This window comes from Hipposideros armiger, unplaced genomic scaffold (genome assembly GCF_001890085.2).
Source record: "Hipposideros armiger isolate ML-2016 unplaced genomic scaffold, ASM189008v1 scaffold_59, whole genome shotgun sequence".
Classification (NCBI taxonomy): domain Eukaryota; kingdom Metazoa; phylum Chordata; class Mammalia; order Chiroptera; family Hipposideridae; genus Hipposideros; species Hipposideros armiger.
The window spans coordinates 3,158,064-3,175,008 of record NW_017731409.1 but is presented as its reverse complement, the minus strand read 5'-3'; the positions used below and the strand labels follow the sequence as shown (position 1 = coordinate 3,175,008).

General features: G+C 39.3%; 1 protein-coding gene and 1 pseudogene across 1 annotated transcript in view; one reads left to right on the top strand and one right to left on the bottom strand.

The window, feature by feature from the left end:
* Positions 1-2,625: 2,625 nt before the first annotated feature.
* GPHN (gephyrin) overlaps positions 2,626-16,945 on the top strand; it is a 435,631-nt gene continuing 421,311 nt past the window's right edge. Inside the window, exon 1 of the mRNA XM_019641276.1 lies at positions 2,626-3,165. Coding sequence (XP_019496821.1) covers positions 3,102-3,165 — 64 coding nt within the window. The 5' untranslated portion in view covers positions 2,626-3,101. The remainder of the gene's footprint in view (positions 3,166-16,945) is intronic.
* On the bottom strand, positions 13,776-14,457 carry LOC109382078 (RNA-binding protein with multiple splicing 2 pseudogene; annotated as a pseudogene).

Genomic DNA, 16,945 nt, shown 5'->3' with positions numbered 1-16,945 from the left:
TTTTAATTGTGCCTAATACACATAACAAAATTTACCATTTAAACCATTTTAAGGAGTACAATTTAGTAGCATTAAGTATTATATTCAAAATGTTGCTTGCACCCACTTTTAATTGACTCAGTTTTAGTTGTGGCATTTAGCCAAACAGGAAAAAGGAAGAGTAAAATGACCCTTAGAGGAAGAATAGTCCATTACCAAAGTCCTCCTTGCTCACATGTAATGTTGAGGAAAGTCTGACCACAGAAAAAGTAAGCTTTTGCCTTATTTATATTGAAATTGTGATTAACCACAGGCAAACGCAAGTACCAGGAAGACTATAAATACACCATTACTGGAAAAAACCACCTTTATTCAGTAATTCATTTCTACTAATCAAGTTTAATCTTCATAATGAAAATCATTATGAAAGCCAGATGTTTACCTTTTATGTAACTCCTCAGTTAATGTAAACTCCTGTAGTATTCTTTATTAAAACCTTAGAATGGAGAGAATAAATCCCTGGGCGCTTCTCATTCTTTACATACAAACTCTCAATTCTTTCATTTCTGGCTCTCCACTGCCCCACCATATTCCTGAGACATTTGTCAATATTTGGAAATGCTACTGTCTTCCTATCGTCCAGAACATTTTCTGTTATAACACCTGATTCCAGGATAAATTTTGAAGAAATGTCACACTATAACAGGAGTAAAAAACCATGTGCATATTGCCATAATCATTCAATAACCAGCAGTAAAAGGTCACACTAGACAGTAAGGTCACTGGGCTTTTCCTGTATAAATTTTGTTACAGCTTGCTAAATTCGACAGAGATGAATACACTTGAGGAAAATTGTTGGAAGACAGGCATTCATTTTGTCCAGATTAGTTCTGTTAATACTTTTCCCAGCAATTTTAGTAGTTTCAGCAAACAAACCTCCATATACCTTATGAAGCTTAATTCATAGTTACCCTTCCCAATTCAATTTTAATGAAGTTCACCACTACTAATTTTATACAGGTCCCTTTGTTTTTTATTTGTAAAATGAAGTGCCAGATTCTGTCCATGAATAATTACAGAATTTCTAAATTGAAATGGTGCTTAGTCTATCACTTAAAAGGTGACTATTTAGTCTATCATCTTATGTAAAAGATGAAGAAAAAGGCCCAAATTTAAATTTAAGGTAACAAGACCTATTAGTGGGCAGGTTTAGAATTTCTCTCTAAAAATTCAAGACATTTCATTATTTCAAATTTGAGGGTGCTGTAGACAATACAGATGGGTTACAAAAGTAACAATGTAACAACTATTTGTTTTCATCTTTAGTTTGAGAAAAGAAACGCGGTGGGCACACTTTCCCATATATATCTCTCATTTGAAACTAGTTAAGAATTCTTTGGCCACGAGGCTCTACGGTGATAATTATAGGAAGTGGGTTCATGATTTGGCTTCAAGTTTTAATCCACTGTCAAAAATACCAGCAATAAACATACTCAAAAGAAATTTTACTAATTCATTTTATCTCACCTCAGTTCTATCCATCATCTCCTTTGTAATCCCATCATTTAAAATGAAATACATAACAATGTAAATCTTCAGTTAGAATATAAGTCCATCTTCCCAACTGGAACAATAAAAAACTCATAACCATCACATTGACTGAGATTTTAATTGTGTACAAACGTTGATGATTATACATTTTTGACACTTCGCTTTTCATTTTTATGCTTCCCAGGTCTTACCATGGCTGAGAACCGGAGGGAAAAATATATACATGTGTGTATGTAACTTTTTTATTCGTTAAGTTGAAAGAAGGGAAAAAAGAAACTGATGTGAAATAGCCACAGGTGATTAATAACACATTTTATGAAAAACACCTGAAAACAAGTGGTAACAAAAGCTGTTTTCATGGTAATCTCATATTCCACACACACTGAAATGAAACTCAATTGCCATAGCCTGTATTCTATTTCCGCTTTTGTGACATGGTTCAGGTGGGACACGTTCTTCCCACTTTCTAAGATTGGTGCTTTTCATTTAAAAGCAGAGATCGTGGCGATGAAGACAAAAAGCCACAAGACAGCGGCAGGAAGAGTAGCCAGATATCTACACTCAAGATACTCTGCTGCAGGCTCCTATGCTCGTTGAGGACTGTCATGTAGACTAGGAGAGTGGATCCTAAAGCACAGGAGAGGCGGAAATCCTCCAGCAGGGCAAGCCGACCATGGAAGCAAGCGGGAAGATGAGGCAAGACTGGATATACCTCCTTCGCCCACGGCGGACTCTCCGTTCTGCCACCCATGCAACTTTCTAAGCTAACTCCAGGTTCCCTGGCGCGTTTAGGGGGTCGGCCGGCACTTCGCGGTGGATTCCAGGAGTGGCCCCGCGTGCTAAGCCCTTTCCTCATCCTCTCCGGCGAGTGGCTCCGTGGCCCCGAGAGCCGGCCAGAGGTGCTGACAAACGAAGAGGCGCCCAGCTCGGCAGGAGATTGCTTCTGTCTGGCGTCCCGCTGAGACTGCGTTCGTGTCTCGCGCGCACCCGCTCCGCGTTCTCCCAGCCAATCCGGCGCTACTCGCGCGTCCCGGAGCGTTCCCGGTTCCTCCTCGGGCTGGGCCGGCTCCTTCCCGCTCCCAGGACTCCGCAACCGAGCTCACTCCTCCCCTCACTCTCCACAAGTTCCCCGCCTTGCGGTGTGGCTCCGCCCTGTCCCCGAGTCCGCCCCCGCAACCTTCTTAGCTTGTGCTGTCTTTCTCCCTCACTCTGCTGCCATCCAGCCGCCCTGGGTCTCGTGCTCCGCAGAGCGGCCTGGGTCTCTCCCGCCTCGCACCAACGCCTCCGGCCGTTCTCCTCCCGCGGCCGCCGCGTCTCCCACCCGCAGCTCACAGCCTCCGACCTGGACTCGGGGTCGCGCGCCCTGACTCCGCCCCTCCCGCGGACTCGCGCGCTCCCGGCCCGGCCTCTCCCCGGCGCAGGCCGCTGGGCCCAAGGCTGCCTCCCCCTCCTTCCCCGCTCACCTCGCGCTCCCGCTCTCGCGCTCTCCAAGGCGAGCGCGCTCCCGGCCGGCGCGCTCTGAGCTCCGGCTTCTCCCGGCTCCTGTCAGTGCGGTGACTGCGCTGGGAAACATGGCGACCGAGGGAATGATCCTCACTAACCACGATCATCAAATCCGTGTCGGAGTCCTTACAGGTAACCGGGGGAGGAGATCCGGGACCGCCGCCGCCGCTGTCCCTGACTTGCCTCTGGCTTCTTGCCTGTGGTGACCCTTCTCTGCGGCCTCGGGAGGAGGGAAGAGTGAGGAGGGGGACGGGAAGGGGGGGGCGTTTTACAACCGCTGGGAGCTGCGGGAGGTTGGGGTGTTCCCGCGGGTGTCCCCAGAGCCGGAGCCGGCCCCGTGGGATGTCAGGCCCCAGCGCCTTAGCAGCCGAAGTCCCTGGCCCCCGGGGACCGAGGGGCCGGTGCGGCGGGCGCTGCGGGGCTCCGTGCTGCCGGTGCAGGCGCCGGGATCCCGGCTCCGCAGCCTGAAGCACGCCTCTCTGGGCTGGCCCGCGCGCTTCCTCCGCTGATGCTCGTCTATGAGAGGGGGGAATCCCATTCTCTCCCACCCCTCACCCTCCCCCACTCGAACAGCCCCGCGCTGTTCTTGCGGTGCTTGCCCGGGACACGGGCCGGTCAAGACTTGGGTGTTCATCAGGCGGATCTCTGCTCCACCTCAGGTTGCCCCTCAGCAGATGTAACTGGCATCTCCTCAGTTACCCATGGGACACCCCTTGTCTCCCCGGGGAGGCGGGGAATCGGCTTGCACCCGGACCTCGGAAAGTGCCTGCAATTCCTCCTTCCCGAGCTTAGGGCCCTCTCTGCCCGCCTCTTCGTTTCCTTTGAGGGACAGGCTGCAGCCTGCGGCTGGGGATCCAGCCCTTTTCACTTGAGAGGGAAGGATTCCCCCACTTGGGCTCCTCTGTCCTCCTCCTTTCTAGGAATCCCCCTTCCGGATGGTCCCAAGGCTGTTGAGGAGTGCACTTTTCCCGGGTCGCGTTTCCCTCTCTCTCTCTCTCTCTCTCTCTCTCGGAAGCCCTGTGTGCCCGGCACGTCTGATGCCGTTGCGTTGTATTTGGGTAATATCCCTCAGTTCGGCGATAGGCAGTTGCTGCAGGGCATGACTTCCGAGATGAATAGCAAGCAGATTTGTAGGGGTTTCTGCTGTGTTTCTGTAGTTGGCAAAGCTTCTGTGTAATAGAGTGGCGAGGCGGGGGTTAAAGAACTATATTTGGAATCTGAGCGTGTAGTTCGGAGTGAAGGAAATCCAAGGCATACTGTTGTGATTTCGGAAAAAGAAACGATGTAAACGGGAATTCTAGTGTCTCCTTACCCCCAACCCATTCTTTTTAGTTTTTTTCCCCCTTGTCAAATTCTGACAGGTTGAGACGGTGCTCGAGAAGGGACTAAATTGAATGAGACTTGCTTTTATTAGGTACAAAAAATTCTCTGCTGGTAGATACTGAGTGCAAGGCTTAATGTGGCTGCTGAGTTTTATGAAAAGGAGATACCCATGACACTCCTTCCACTCTTTTAAGTAAACTGGTTGCCTTTCCTTGGTATTCTTTCCAGATGTTAATTTATGTGATTTATTGAGTTTTCCTAATCCAAAGCCCCATAGATAGAGAAACTAGTCTAAACCAGTTGCCTGAAAGGGAATCCCCCCAAATCAGAAGATGTGCCGTTCTTTTTTGGTTCTGAAACTGTTGTCTTGTGCAAATATTCAGTTGTATCTCAGAATTGTTTGAATTGACATTGATGATTTTCAAATAATCTAATCGCAGGGTGTAAAAAGAATATACCCTATATCAGCCCTCAACTTGCACTTTAAATTGTAGCCATTTTTTGAAAATTTATAGAGTAGTAAGAGCGAAGCTTAATGAAAAGCAAAGTATGTCAGCTGTCCACGGAAATGAAAGGTCATAGATGTTGCAAAGTTAAAATAGAAATTAAAAAAAACAAAACCATTTTTTGATTATTTAAGCTTTCCCTAATAGTTTTATTTAGGGAATCCTTCTTGGGTCAAGTGACATAGTAGATAGGTGTACAGAATGCTTTGAAAGATGCAGTCCTTATCTGTAAAAATACAGTTCAATAGGGATAACATTGATACGCAAACAACTAAACAAACAGTGTATGTAATTATTTTGCTAAAATTGTCTAAATAAATTACCAGTGCTTTTGAGGGTTAAATGTAAAAGGAATTTCATATTCACGTGGATTAGGAGCAAATGTGATTACCAGAACGCAGAATTTAGTTCATTTACTAGAGGTAAGAAGAAACTGATTTTTTAAAGGAGAGTTGAAAGTTAGTGGCAACCTTATAAGTGAAAATGTTGGTGAGCATGAGGCTCTTGAGCAGAAGAAAAATGTAATGCAAAGGACTTGAAAAGCCCAGGTGGGATAGGTAGGTGGCACAGGCAAAATGTCAAGGAGAGAAGAGAACCTTACCAGTGAAATTAAAGATAATCTAATCTGGAGAAGCTGTCTCATGAGAATGAGGTACAGTTAGGGGGAAAAGCCTAGGGTCAGGAACAAGAATGTAGCTGAAGGAATGAAGAGGGGGTTGCAGATTTGGGAGAAGTGGTAACGGAGCAATAGGATTTGATGATAAAATGGATATTTGAAGTATGAAATAACTCTGAGGTTTTTACTTGAAAAGTTTTTTGATATAAATATTGTCTACTATGATAGAGCCTGGAAAGATGGAGAAGAATCAGAGGAAAGGGCACCAGCCCTCAGTCTGCAAATGTGGATTTTATTACACAGCTTAATATTTATGCTCTTGACAGTCTATGTGATTTTGTGCAAAAAAACCCCTATAAAAATAAAGCTGTGTTGTGCAATTTTGTCTTGTAGAACTTCAAGTATTGCAGTTTTACTATGTAAAATTATTCTTTACTGAATTTAAGTACTATGATTTCATAGTTAAGAAAATTGAGTTAAGAGGCCATACTTAAAGCTGTGATTTTATGAGTTGTAATTTGTGGCTCTCTTTAAAGGTGGAGGGCTTGTTTAATAAAATATCCTCTGCATGCTTCATAATAGGTATTTTAAGTATTTTATCTAAAGCTGTTTTATAGGGGTAGTGGAAAGAATTGTCTACCCATGCACACATTTTACAATGTGGTAATATTTTTGTGAAATTGTATTGCCACTTCTGAAGTCTTTAATTGGTTTCTTTGTGACATTTTGGATTATCTGTTGAAAACTAATATTTATACTTTGAAACTTTTCATATTCTAGATGATTTTGTAATCTCCATCTCAGCTCTGAATTTGGCAACTGTAGTATGCAGTCTATTGAAACTCCTCATCAAATGAATTAGCTATTAGAATTTTCAAAGAATAATGGTAGAAAGGAAAATATTTAGTAAAGGCATTTCTTGTTTGCTTGGCTCTTGAATTATTTAGGGCTTGGAAATCAGATTACAATAATATAACATGGATATTTTAGTTATATTAATTATTTATCAGGAAAATTGGTAACATTTTTGTATATAAAATAGGTTATCATGGAAACATTTTATGTTGAACATTATTGTCCATCTCTAAGAATAGTATCTTTGTTAGTAATTATCTTATGTTAATTTGCTAGAAATGAAGGTTATATAGTCTTGGGTGAGCTAAGCTCTAGTTTTTAATATATCTCTTTCTAATGTTCCCTACTTCTATTGCTATTAATAACAGAGACTAAAGATAATATGAATAACATGAAGCAAACAAGTATCTGCTGCTTTGAAACTAGAAACAAGATGTGGGACAGATGTAGGAATTTTTTTGATAGCTTCAGTAGTAATTATACTTACAGTCAGTCTTAACAATTACATAGCAGGCTCACTATATTTCAAATGTGTCACTTTTCACCTATTTTTTTTCTGTTTCTAAAGAAGCTGTTTATCAAGGGAGCACACTAGTTCTTTTATATATGTTTCATGGAAACATCAGGAAACTAATGAATTATATATTTATGTATATAATATAGAATGACATAGATTATGTTCTATTGGCTATTTAATATCATATTAGCTAGATACTCCTAATTTGCAGTACCAAAATGTCTAGCTAAAGATGATAATTCATCACCTAAATTTTCACTAACAGTAGCATGGAGAAAAATGCAAATTTTTAGGAAAGGGCATTTTAAAATCATATTTTGCTCTAGTAATATACATTTTTATTGCACTAAGCTGAAGATTTTCAATCAGTAAGAGGTATTAAAACAAGTATAAGACTAAATAATAGAGATAAAAGGCTAATTATCAACTAGAACACCTAAAATATTAGTTACATGTAGGGAGTATTTCAGTCATTCATAGTCATTCAAAATATTGAAAACCAAATTCTAAGCCAAGGAGATGATTGATAATCACATAACTCTGGAATTGATCAAGCATTGCTTTTTTCATTTCTTAAGCTTATCCTTGTGCATTATAACTGTCAATATTATTTTCTGAAAAGTCCATTTATTGATGAAGATATATAAATATATCTTCGTTTTGAGAATAGATGTTATTAAGTAGCCAAATCACTATTGCAAACAAAGTCTAAATCCTACCATCTGGAATTGTGTGTTCTAGCAAATATACCAATATTGATCTATATGACTTGTTGAAAAGAAGCCTATTTCTCAAACTAGGTTTTTCTTTCATGAAATTTTGGTTGGAAGCAGTGTATTAGAAATTAAATTTTTAGTTAAAGTAGGAAATTGTCCCATTAATTTTTAATAAATATATTTAATACTTCATTACTGGCCAAAGACTGTAAACAATTACTTCATAGTTTGTTTCATATTGAGAATTTTACCTATATTAAAAACACAAATGACTGACTTTAACTGAGGTATACAGTGAAGAATCAACAGTATGCTATAGAGAGAAAATGACGTATGAGTCCATTTTTTTACTCTTACAGGTGGTAGATTTCTGGTTAAGTTGAATAGAGTGCTTTTTTTCTTTTTTTTTTTTTAAGATTTTTTTTTAATTTTTTTTATTGGGGAATTGGGGGGATGGGAACAGTGCTGGGGAATTGGGGGAAGGGGAACAGACAAGTTGCTGTCGTTTTTTGTTCTTCAGTCTAGTTGTGGAGGATGTTGCTTCACTGGCCCAAGTTGGCCCATCATTGCGCTCTTCCAGGGTGAGGCAGATCAGTCGCCGGCCTCTGGACGGCCGCTCACTGCGGCTGCTGGCCGCTCACGCTGGCTGCTGGCCGCTCACGCTGGCTGCTGGCTACACACGGTAGCCCATGGCAACCCACTGCCACAGGGGCTGCAGCCCACGCCGTCGCCGGCGACCCATCGCAGCCCAGCTCCAGGTTGAGCTGTTGTCCAGCATCTCAGCTGTAGAGGGCAGTGTCACTGGCCCTCATATGTGGGATCCGAACCGGGGCCCTCTGGCATCCCAAGCGAGTTCTTAACCATCGCGCCACTCGGCCGGCCCTAGAGTGCTTTTTTTCAAACAGTGAATAAAACAGATAAAATCTATACTTTGCTCCTGTTAATAGAATTGAAGAACAACAAAGCATATTTGGAATTTGAGATGTTAAAAAAAAGATACTATAATAGTAATGAAAGCACAGGGATATCTTCCTTCACTACTAGGCAGAGAAGATAAATACCATGGAAGAAGTAAAGATTATTTAACCTGCTTAAAAGTGATTAGGACTGTAGTTAATATGAATAGTATGTAATCTCACTTAATTTTTGAGTGACCTTTCAAAAAGCAAATGCCTAACGAAGTACTGTCATGTAGACAAACCTGTCCAGGTTGTTTAGTGAGTTCATAGATGAGTTTGTATTTAATGAATTTTAAGTAAGTAGAACTTCTTGAAACAGTTATAATTAAAATAAACTTTTATAGTAGTTTTACCAGTAAGTAAACATTTTGAAAGAATGGAATTAAATTTACTATGCTTTAAAAATATTTAGTAATTTGAAAAATAAAGCAGCGAGGAAATGAGATCTGGTGAAAAGAGCATTACACAATTTATGCCCTGCTTCTCAAATTGGGGTACGTGACTTGGTGTTAAGGGATACTCTAAGGATTGTAAACTTTAGAATCTAAGCTGTGGGAACAAACAGAATAATTCTTGAAGTATTAATTTTACCTGAGACTATGTAATTTAAATACTTTAATAGTATAAATTAGGCACCAAGTGTAGAATTTGCATGAGCTTTTAAGATAAAATCAGAAACTTCAAAGAATTTCAAGTGAACTCATTATGTAACTGCAGACATCATCATTCTCCTATTAATAATACTTATGGAAAAAAAATTAAGGAGAACTAGGTCACAGAAAGAACACTAGAATACCCATTTTTCTAATGCTAATCTGGCCAGTAAAGTTTTGTAACCTTGAACAATATTGCCTAACTCTCTCTCCCAACTTTTCTCACCATTAACAAGAAGAAATCATTCTCTAAGATCACTTTAAGCTCCCGGGGCAATATATGTTTCTGTCCTTTAGCATCTTGACCAGCTGGAAAGAGAAAGAATATCAGGCTTAGCTAATTTTTTTGGTCTTTACAGTGGAAATGATTATGGGGGAGGGGTAAATTATACATAAAAATGCAAGAGAATAAGAAATGGAGGAAAAGATAAAAATTTCAGAGATTAGGTCCTGTTAGTATAAACTGAAGGAAAATATATTTAAATTTTTTTTTTTTTTTTTTAGAAATTTTTGTGGCATTAACCCTCTTTTTTGTTACTAGTAGTTCCAGTCTTACACTTAATTTCAGATTCAACTCAAGCCTTAACAAAATCTTTCCTAGGAGTTATTCTCTACAATGATATCTTTCTTTATTTTCCTACAGTTTTTGTAAATTGTTGCCTAGACCCTGTAATCATGTACAAGTGGGAGTCTGCAAGGTATAGTTGTTTTGTTTTTTAAAGAAATTTAGAGTCAGACACATTTGTATTTCAGACCCTGATTTGCCCTTTATTGTAGGAAGTCATTTAACCTGTCTGAATTTCAGTTTCCTTCTCCAAAATGAACGTGGCAATAACTTCACTGAGTTATAAGAACTGAGATAATGAATGTGAAAATGCCTCTTTATATTCAATAATTTTTACTTCCTTTCCCTTCATATGTTGCTTAGGTGCAATTAGCTAACAGCTTCATGTATAAACATCTTATTCAAAATAGATCAAAAGTTCTTTGAACAGGTGATCGTGTTCTTTACTTCTGTGCCATTTTGTCATAGCACCTATTAATGAGGTAATTACATAGAAGATGTGTAATAAAAAAAATTGGGTGGTGTGACATTTACATAGTAGCTTAGGAGTTAGCTCCCAGAAATATTTAGGTAAGCTAGAACTTTGCTGTTATTAGTAAAAAAGACAGTTCAGGGTAGATGGAATGGGGTTTGGTATTTTTTTATATTATTTACAACTGGTACAGGATGATGTTAATAATGTATATTTGAGACAGTTTATACTATCAAATATTATATATTTCCTCTTAGTTGATGGTCATAGTCTATGAGGATTTTTTTAGGGTAATTATAGAATAATTTTTTAAATGTCATCTTTAAAAATGACATTTAAAATAGGTAAAAGAAATTCTGAAAATACTGTTATTTATTTTGAAGGTTAATTGAGATGTCAGAATACCAAAATAGCATAAAATAGGAGTCAAAAGTTCTACCTCTTCTACCACTTTCAAGACACTTAACTACCGTTCACCTGTTTCCTTAGCTTTGAATGGGGGCAGTTATACTTACCGTATTTGCCAGCGTATAAGACGACTGGGCGTATAAGACGACCCCCTAACATTTCCACTCAAAATACAGAGTTTGTTATATACTCGCCGTATAAGACTACCCCCTCTTCCGCACACCTTCCACACACCAAATAAAAGGTAAAACAATATCAGATTTGATTTCAACATTTTAATTTATATTCAAATGCTTATGACATGCAGGAAAACTGTCACAAGGCTGTATGTAATCAAACATATACATAAAACAGTGCAAGTTTATTACCGGTAAACATACCGGTAATTCACTAAAGAAAACACACTCTATAGACTGGTACCGTAGATTTTGCGAGTGTGGTAAAATCGCATAACAGCAAAATCGCATAACAGCCGAGCATACACCCAGCAGCGCTGCTGATGCCTGAACGGTATGTGGAATGAAGTGGGCGGGCATCGGGAGGCCACTATGGCACGGGGCAAGCACTATGGGCAGTCTATCTGAAGTGTACCTGGCGTATAAGACGACCCCCCACTTGGAGGCATATTTTTCAGGGCCAAAAAATCGTCTTATACGCCGGCAAATACGGTACTTTACAGGGTTAATGTGAGGAACAAAGAAAATAATGTATTTAATATTCAGCACCTACTATGTGCCAGGCTCTGTGCTCAAGTGAGGGATACAATAGTGAATAAGACACAAGTCCTTATCTTCTTGGAACTTATATTTTAGCACTAACATCAACATACTATTTAATGAAGAGATATTGACAAATTCATGCTTCATTTATGTTGCAGTTCAAGGAATAAAGTACTTCTGTATTTTATTTTTGATGTATATAAGTATAAGCACCAAAACTGTCAAGCTACTTTAGACACACATTTTCAAACCATTATGCATTTCCTGCTTTCTAAAATGGAAGATATTGAACATAATATAATTATTTTTATTCAATCATGTTTAAGTAATTATAGCTAACATTTATTGGGCCTATATATGTGGTATAAATATGTTCTGTTTGTGCTAAGCACTTTGCATATGTTATTTAATCCTTATAGCCTTTACAAGGTACTATATTATTCCTTTTATACTGCCTAACAAGTAGAGAAGTTAAGTAACTTGCTCAAGATTATACCAGTGGCAATGCCAGAATTCAAGCACAGGTCTGACTATACTCTTAGTAATTTTATTTTTATATTCTATTTTGAATATCTGTTATTGTGGAGTGTGGTAGTATTGTTCTATATTGTATTTGCTTTTCAGTTGTGACTTTACATACTTGCCCTTCCCCTTCCAGTTTCTAATCTGCTATAGCCTTGGGAAGCACATTAACAACCTTGCTAAGAATTATATGTGATATCACATTTAGTTAGACTTGAAGTGAGGTCTAAAGAATAAGTATTTTCACTTTTGGGTTGAGGGTATCAGAGGATGAGTTAGGTACTACTTATTAATTTACTTATTTCTGTGTACTTTGAGATTTCAGGATCATGGTTAATTGGATCTGTCTGATGCCGAAAATGTTAATAAAAATGCAGAAACTTGTGAAAGGAAGAAAGTACAGTCTGGGTGCTAAGTAGAAATGAAATGTTTCCTTTAATTCTCTATGTACTGTTAAGTCCTTTTTTAAAAAGAACATTAAGAAAAAAGTGCAATTGAAATTGACAATTCTTTTAAGTCTAATTCAGGTTAAGAATTTTTGGATAGTTTGGAAACAAGAAACTGAATAGAGTTAATAAAAAGGATGAAACATAAAAAAGTGATCTTTTCCCCTCTACTTAATAGTCAATACTGAACATTTTGATCCTGATGCCAATTTTTAAAGTTATGCTTTGATAAAATTAATATCCATGCAGTAGAAGTTACATTTGAATTTAGTCGCAAATGGCAAAGCTCCTAAATTCGTAAGTCATATTTTTTTTCCCCCTTTGGATGATTTTTTATTTTGCATTTCTTATCCAGTTTCACATTCTCACAGGATCAGCAATTACAACAGCTACCTTGTCTCCCAAGTCTGAAAAAAACGGCAAGACAGCCACAGCTGTGGCCAAAGGCAAAGCACTGATGTGCTCATGAAACAAAAGATTGTGTAATTTTTCCCTCATTTTTCTTAAACTAACACCTGACACAAAGGCTCATTGGCTGGAGAACGGAAACCTTTTCTTCTTCATGCCTCAAACTAAACATTAAACTTATCTGACAGGGCGAACAAGGTCTCTTTAATAATTAATTGTACATACATACAAAAACCTTATATGATGCATAATACTTGGTTACACAGGGTGCAAAACTATTTTTACTTTTTGGTTGGTTTCCAAGTTTGGAAAGAATGAGGAGCAACGGCAGGGTCGGGTGTGCCGTGGAGAGGTGAGCAAAAGGGGCAGAGGAAGGATGGCCTTAACAGTTTTTGGCCCATCTGAGGATGAGGAAGCAGAGGACCCTGATTTGAAATGAAAAAGAAAACACTACATTGGGTGGTCATTGCTGTTCAGACTGACAGTGGGGGGGTTGCCCGGGAGTGGAGGCATTGGGTGGAAGTGGCTGCAGGGCTGTGGCCTCACTTAAGCCTAGCGGGTATAGAGGAGGGGTGTGGTGTGGAGAAAGGAACCAGGAGTGCTGAACCATCAGTGGCCAGGACTTGTTGCTATGGTGACACAATGTGAGAACAAACTGTACACGCACATATACACAAGTTTAAGTGTCTTAATTCATGCCAGAAAACATGCAAAATCAAATGCCTCATTTCTTTGAGGTGGAGCTACAGAAGCAAGTTAGGACCAGAGGTCAGGCCTTGCTCTGTCCGAGTGAAGCCTCCGAGCTGGGTCTGGATGTCCCAGCAAGAAGACCCCTGAATCCTCCCATGAATCCTTGGAGAAGGGCTTGGGGCCCGAACAGGGCTGAGGAAGAGGAGAGAAAGGAAACAGGAAGCAGTCCGCTAAGTCAGGCTTAAAATTCACAGTCTTTGGAGGGAAGCAGCAGCTCTCCACAGGCCGCCTGGGCGCAGTGGAAGCTCAGGGCAGCTTCCTTCCCAGTGGGGCAGGGGCTTTAAGCTGCAGTAACAAGACTCAAGAACTAACAGAACTGAAGATATTTCCACCTTGCTGGGTGGTATTAGAGGAAGGGTACCAGTGCACCTGAGCATGTAGGGCAGTCATGGCAGCAACAGTGGCAGCTGGGTAGGTGAAAGCAGCCTGTGTGATGGCTGGGTCAGCTCTGTGGTGTACAGAGGGCGTGGGGCCCAAGCCTCTGGGGATTTGAGGATCAGAGCAGCCCCCATCAGGTCACAGGGGTCCTGCGCAATGAAGTGTGCTCCTAGGGCAGGGTGAGTGCTGGTGGGATTTGGTGTAGCCATTAGCTTGTTCTTGCTCAAATTGGTGTTGGCTTTGGCAAACTGTAGCCTCAGGGTCTGTGGGTTCTCAGGATCAAAGCGAATACGTATTCAATGTATTCTTGGCTGCTCCTGCCTCTGCCTGGCTGTCATAGATCATGAAACCAACAGCCTGTCTCCATGTGAGCTTTATCAGGGATCCTTCATACCCCTTGAACAGCTGGAGGAACAGGTAGAGTTCTCTGGGTTTAATGTCCACAGGGAGGACACTGACGAACAGTGTCCAGACCTCCCTCCAGGGTGCTGCCGGAGCCTGAGCCAGTGCTGGTGCTGGTGATGTGTTCATTCTCTGGCTTCAGGTTGCTCATGGTGCATGGGGTGGGGTGAGGGCAGCAAGGGACAAGTCATATTTTTAATTAAAGTTAAAAAGAGTTATTAGGGTGTATTTGTGCTTGTAAAAAAATGTAACAGTGCAGAAAGGTAAAGTGTGAAATTAAACCCCACCACCTTTGCCCCAGTCTGCCTATTGTTAACCATTATTAAGATTTTGTTTATTCTTCTATGTACAAGCATATATTTGAATATGCACATACAGAATCAGACATTATATTAGTTTGCAAATTGTCAGACCACTGGCCATAACTGACCAGAAAACATGTTTCATTAGGCCAATATTATGTTTTTACATAAAAGTATGTTTCTAACATTTAAAAAAGGCATTGCATATAAATCAATATTTTTAGCTTTTTAAGATTCAGCAACACAGCACCCTCTTTTTCACATGACAATAGTTGATTAGACTGGCTGTCCTCTGGAGATAAGGGCCTGCGTTCTCCAGTTTTCCACAATTCCCACATAACCTACATATGTTAATTTGCCTCACTCCATAGGCATTTGAGTTTGTGATCTTTGCTCAAACGTAGTATACTGCACCTCCCTCTCTCTTCAGCATATCTTGGACATCTTTTCATATTAGTGAAAATAATAATAGTTAACCTTATTGAGAGTTTCCCTAGTACAAAATACTTTTCTAGAGCCTGGTATAGAGCCTATTAAGTAATTTAATCCTCATAATAGTATCACCATATTACAGTTGAAATTGTAACAGAGATTAAGTAATTTACTCAAATTACTGAGATAAGAGTCCACACTGCCAGTTGAATCCATGTTGTCCCTAGGGTGTAAGCTTTTAACCCACTACAGTATACTCCTTGGCATATAATTATTAGTTCACATAGATATACATTTTTCTTTTTAATGGCTCTGTTATATTTCATCACAGGTTATGATTTAATCAGTCCTCAGTGGATGGACATTGAGATTTCTGATTTTTTACTGTGACAGATGTTACAGATAATAACATACATTTATCATTGTATATTTGTGAGGTTTTTTTAAAATGTAAGATTAATTACAATAAGAATTTGGGGGTCAATGGTATGAATTTTAAAATTTTGATAGAAATTACAAGTTTGCCTTTCAAAAAGGATGTACTAATTGTAATTAATATTCTCACCTTCATTTGGTAGTATCTTTTTAATTTTTACAAGATCTTTTGAGCTGTATCTTTCTTGAGTTAGTTATATACATGGATGGATTAGGATCTTTTTATTGCAAATAACATATTCTCAGCTCAAAGTTAGTTTAAGTGAAAAGGGGAATTTATTAATTTACATAGCCAGAGTATAGAGGAGGAACTGACTTTAGGGACTCAAGCGATGTGATCAGGGAATTAGTGTTAATCATGGAGTCTATCGATAATTTTACTTTAGTGCTTTCTTTTTCTGAGTATGTTGCAGGCTGACTTCTTTCATGTACCCAGACAAGACCAGGCTCATTCAGGGTGGTATGGTTGTAGGCAGAAATGCTTTCCTTCATACAGGAAAAATTGCTAGAAAAAGACACCGACGTTCATACCAAGTGTAAATGGAAGTAAATGTCTATTAATTCCACTGCATGATATGTGCAATTTCATTTCATTCAATATCTCATGCTACAGAGAGTTCAAATTGCAAAATGCTTAAGATTTAGACTAAAAATTACACACATATACAAGTAAGTGTGTGATTATGTGATTCACACAATAGAGCTTTGAAGAATAATAGTGATTTAGAGGTATTTTTGAGGTATTACCTTTTTCTTTTTTAATTTTAATTTTAATATGCCAGAGATATGGAAAGCAAAGTTAGTACTCCTCCCCCAAAAAGCTATGATTATTTTGCTGTTATGGTTTAGATAAAGCTATTGTAAAAATAAGACATATACACCTTCATTAAACAATGTTGTTTTAAGTTCATGCAGATACAGCGGGTCCTTAAATAACATCATTTTGTTCAACATCATTTCATTATAACATTGATGAGAAAAAAAAAATTAATTCTGGGCTGGGACTACTGTGTGTGTGGAGTTTGCAGGATCTTCCATGTCTGCATGGGTTTTTCTGAGTACTCCAGTTTCCTCCCATGTCCCAAAGATGTGCAGTTTTAAATGGTTAATATTATAAGTGTTTTAGGTCTTTACTTAGAAGTTTGGTGACGTTTTTATTACCAGGAATATGCTGTAGGAACTTAACTTTTGTTTATATCCATTAGCTTATGGTAAAATTGGTTTCATTATACATTATTTTTGCTTAAAGTCACAGTTTCCAAGAACTTACCTATGATATTAAGTGAGGACTTAACTGTACTCAGAATAGTAGGTTTAGACTGCCTGAAATTATACTTAAGTGAACTTTTCAGAGTTACTTAACTTCTCTAAGCTTCAGTTTTCTCATTTGTGAAGTGGGGAATACCACTGTCTGCCTTAGATCATTTTTGGCAGGAAAGTTTGAGAATCATTGACTTAGGTTAATACTGGACTTGGATTTTCCAATTTTTTTCTGCAGATGGGTCTGTGAAGTAGTATTAATTTAAAA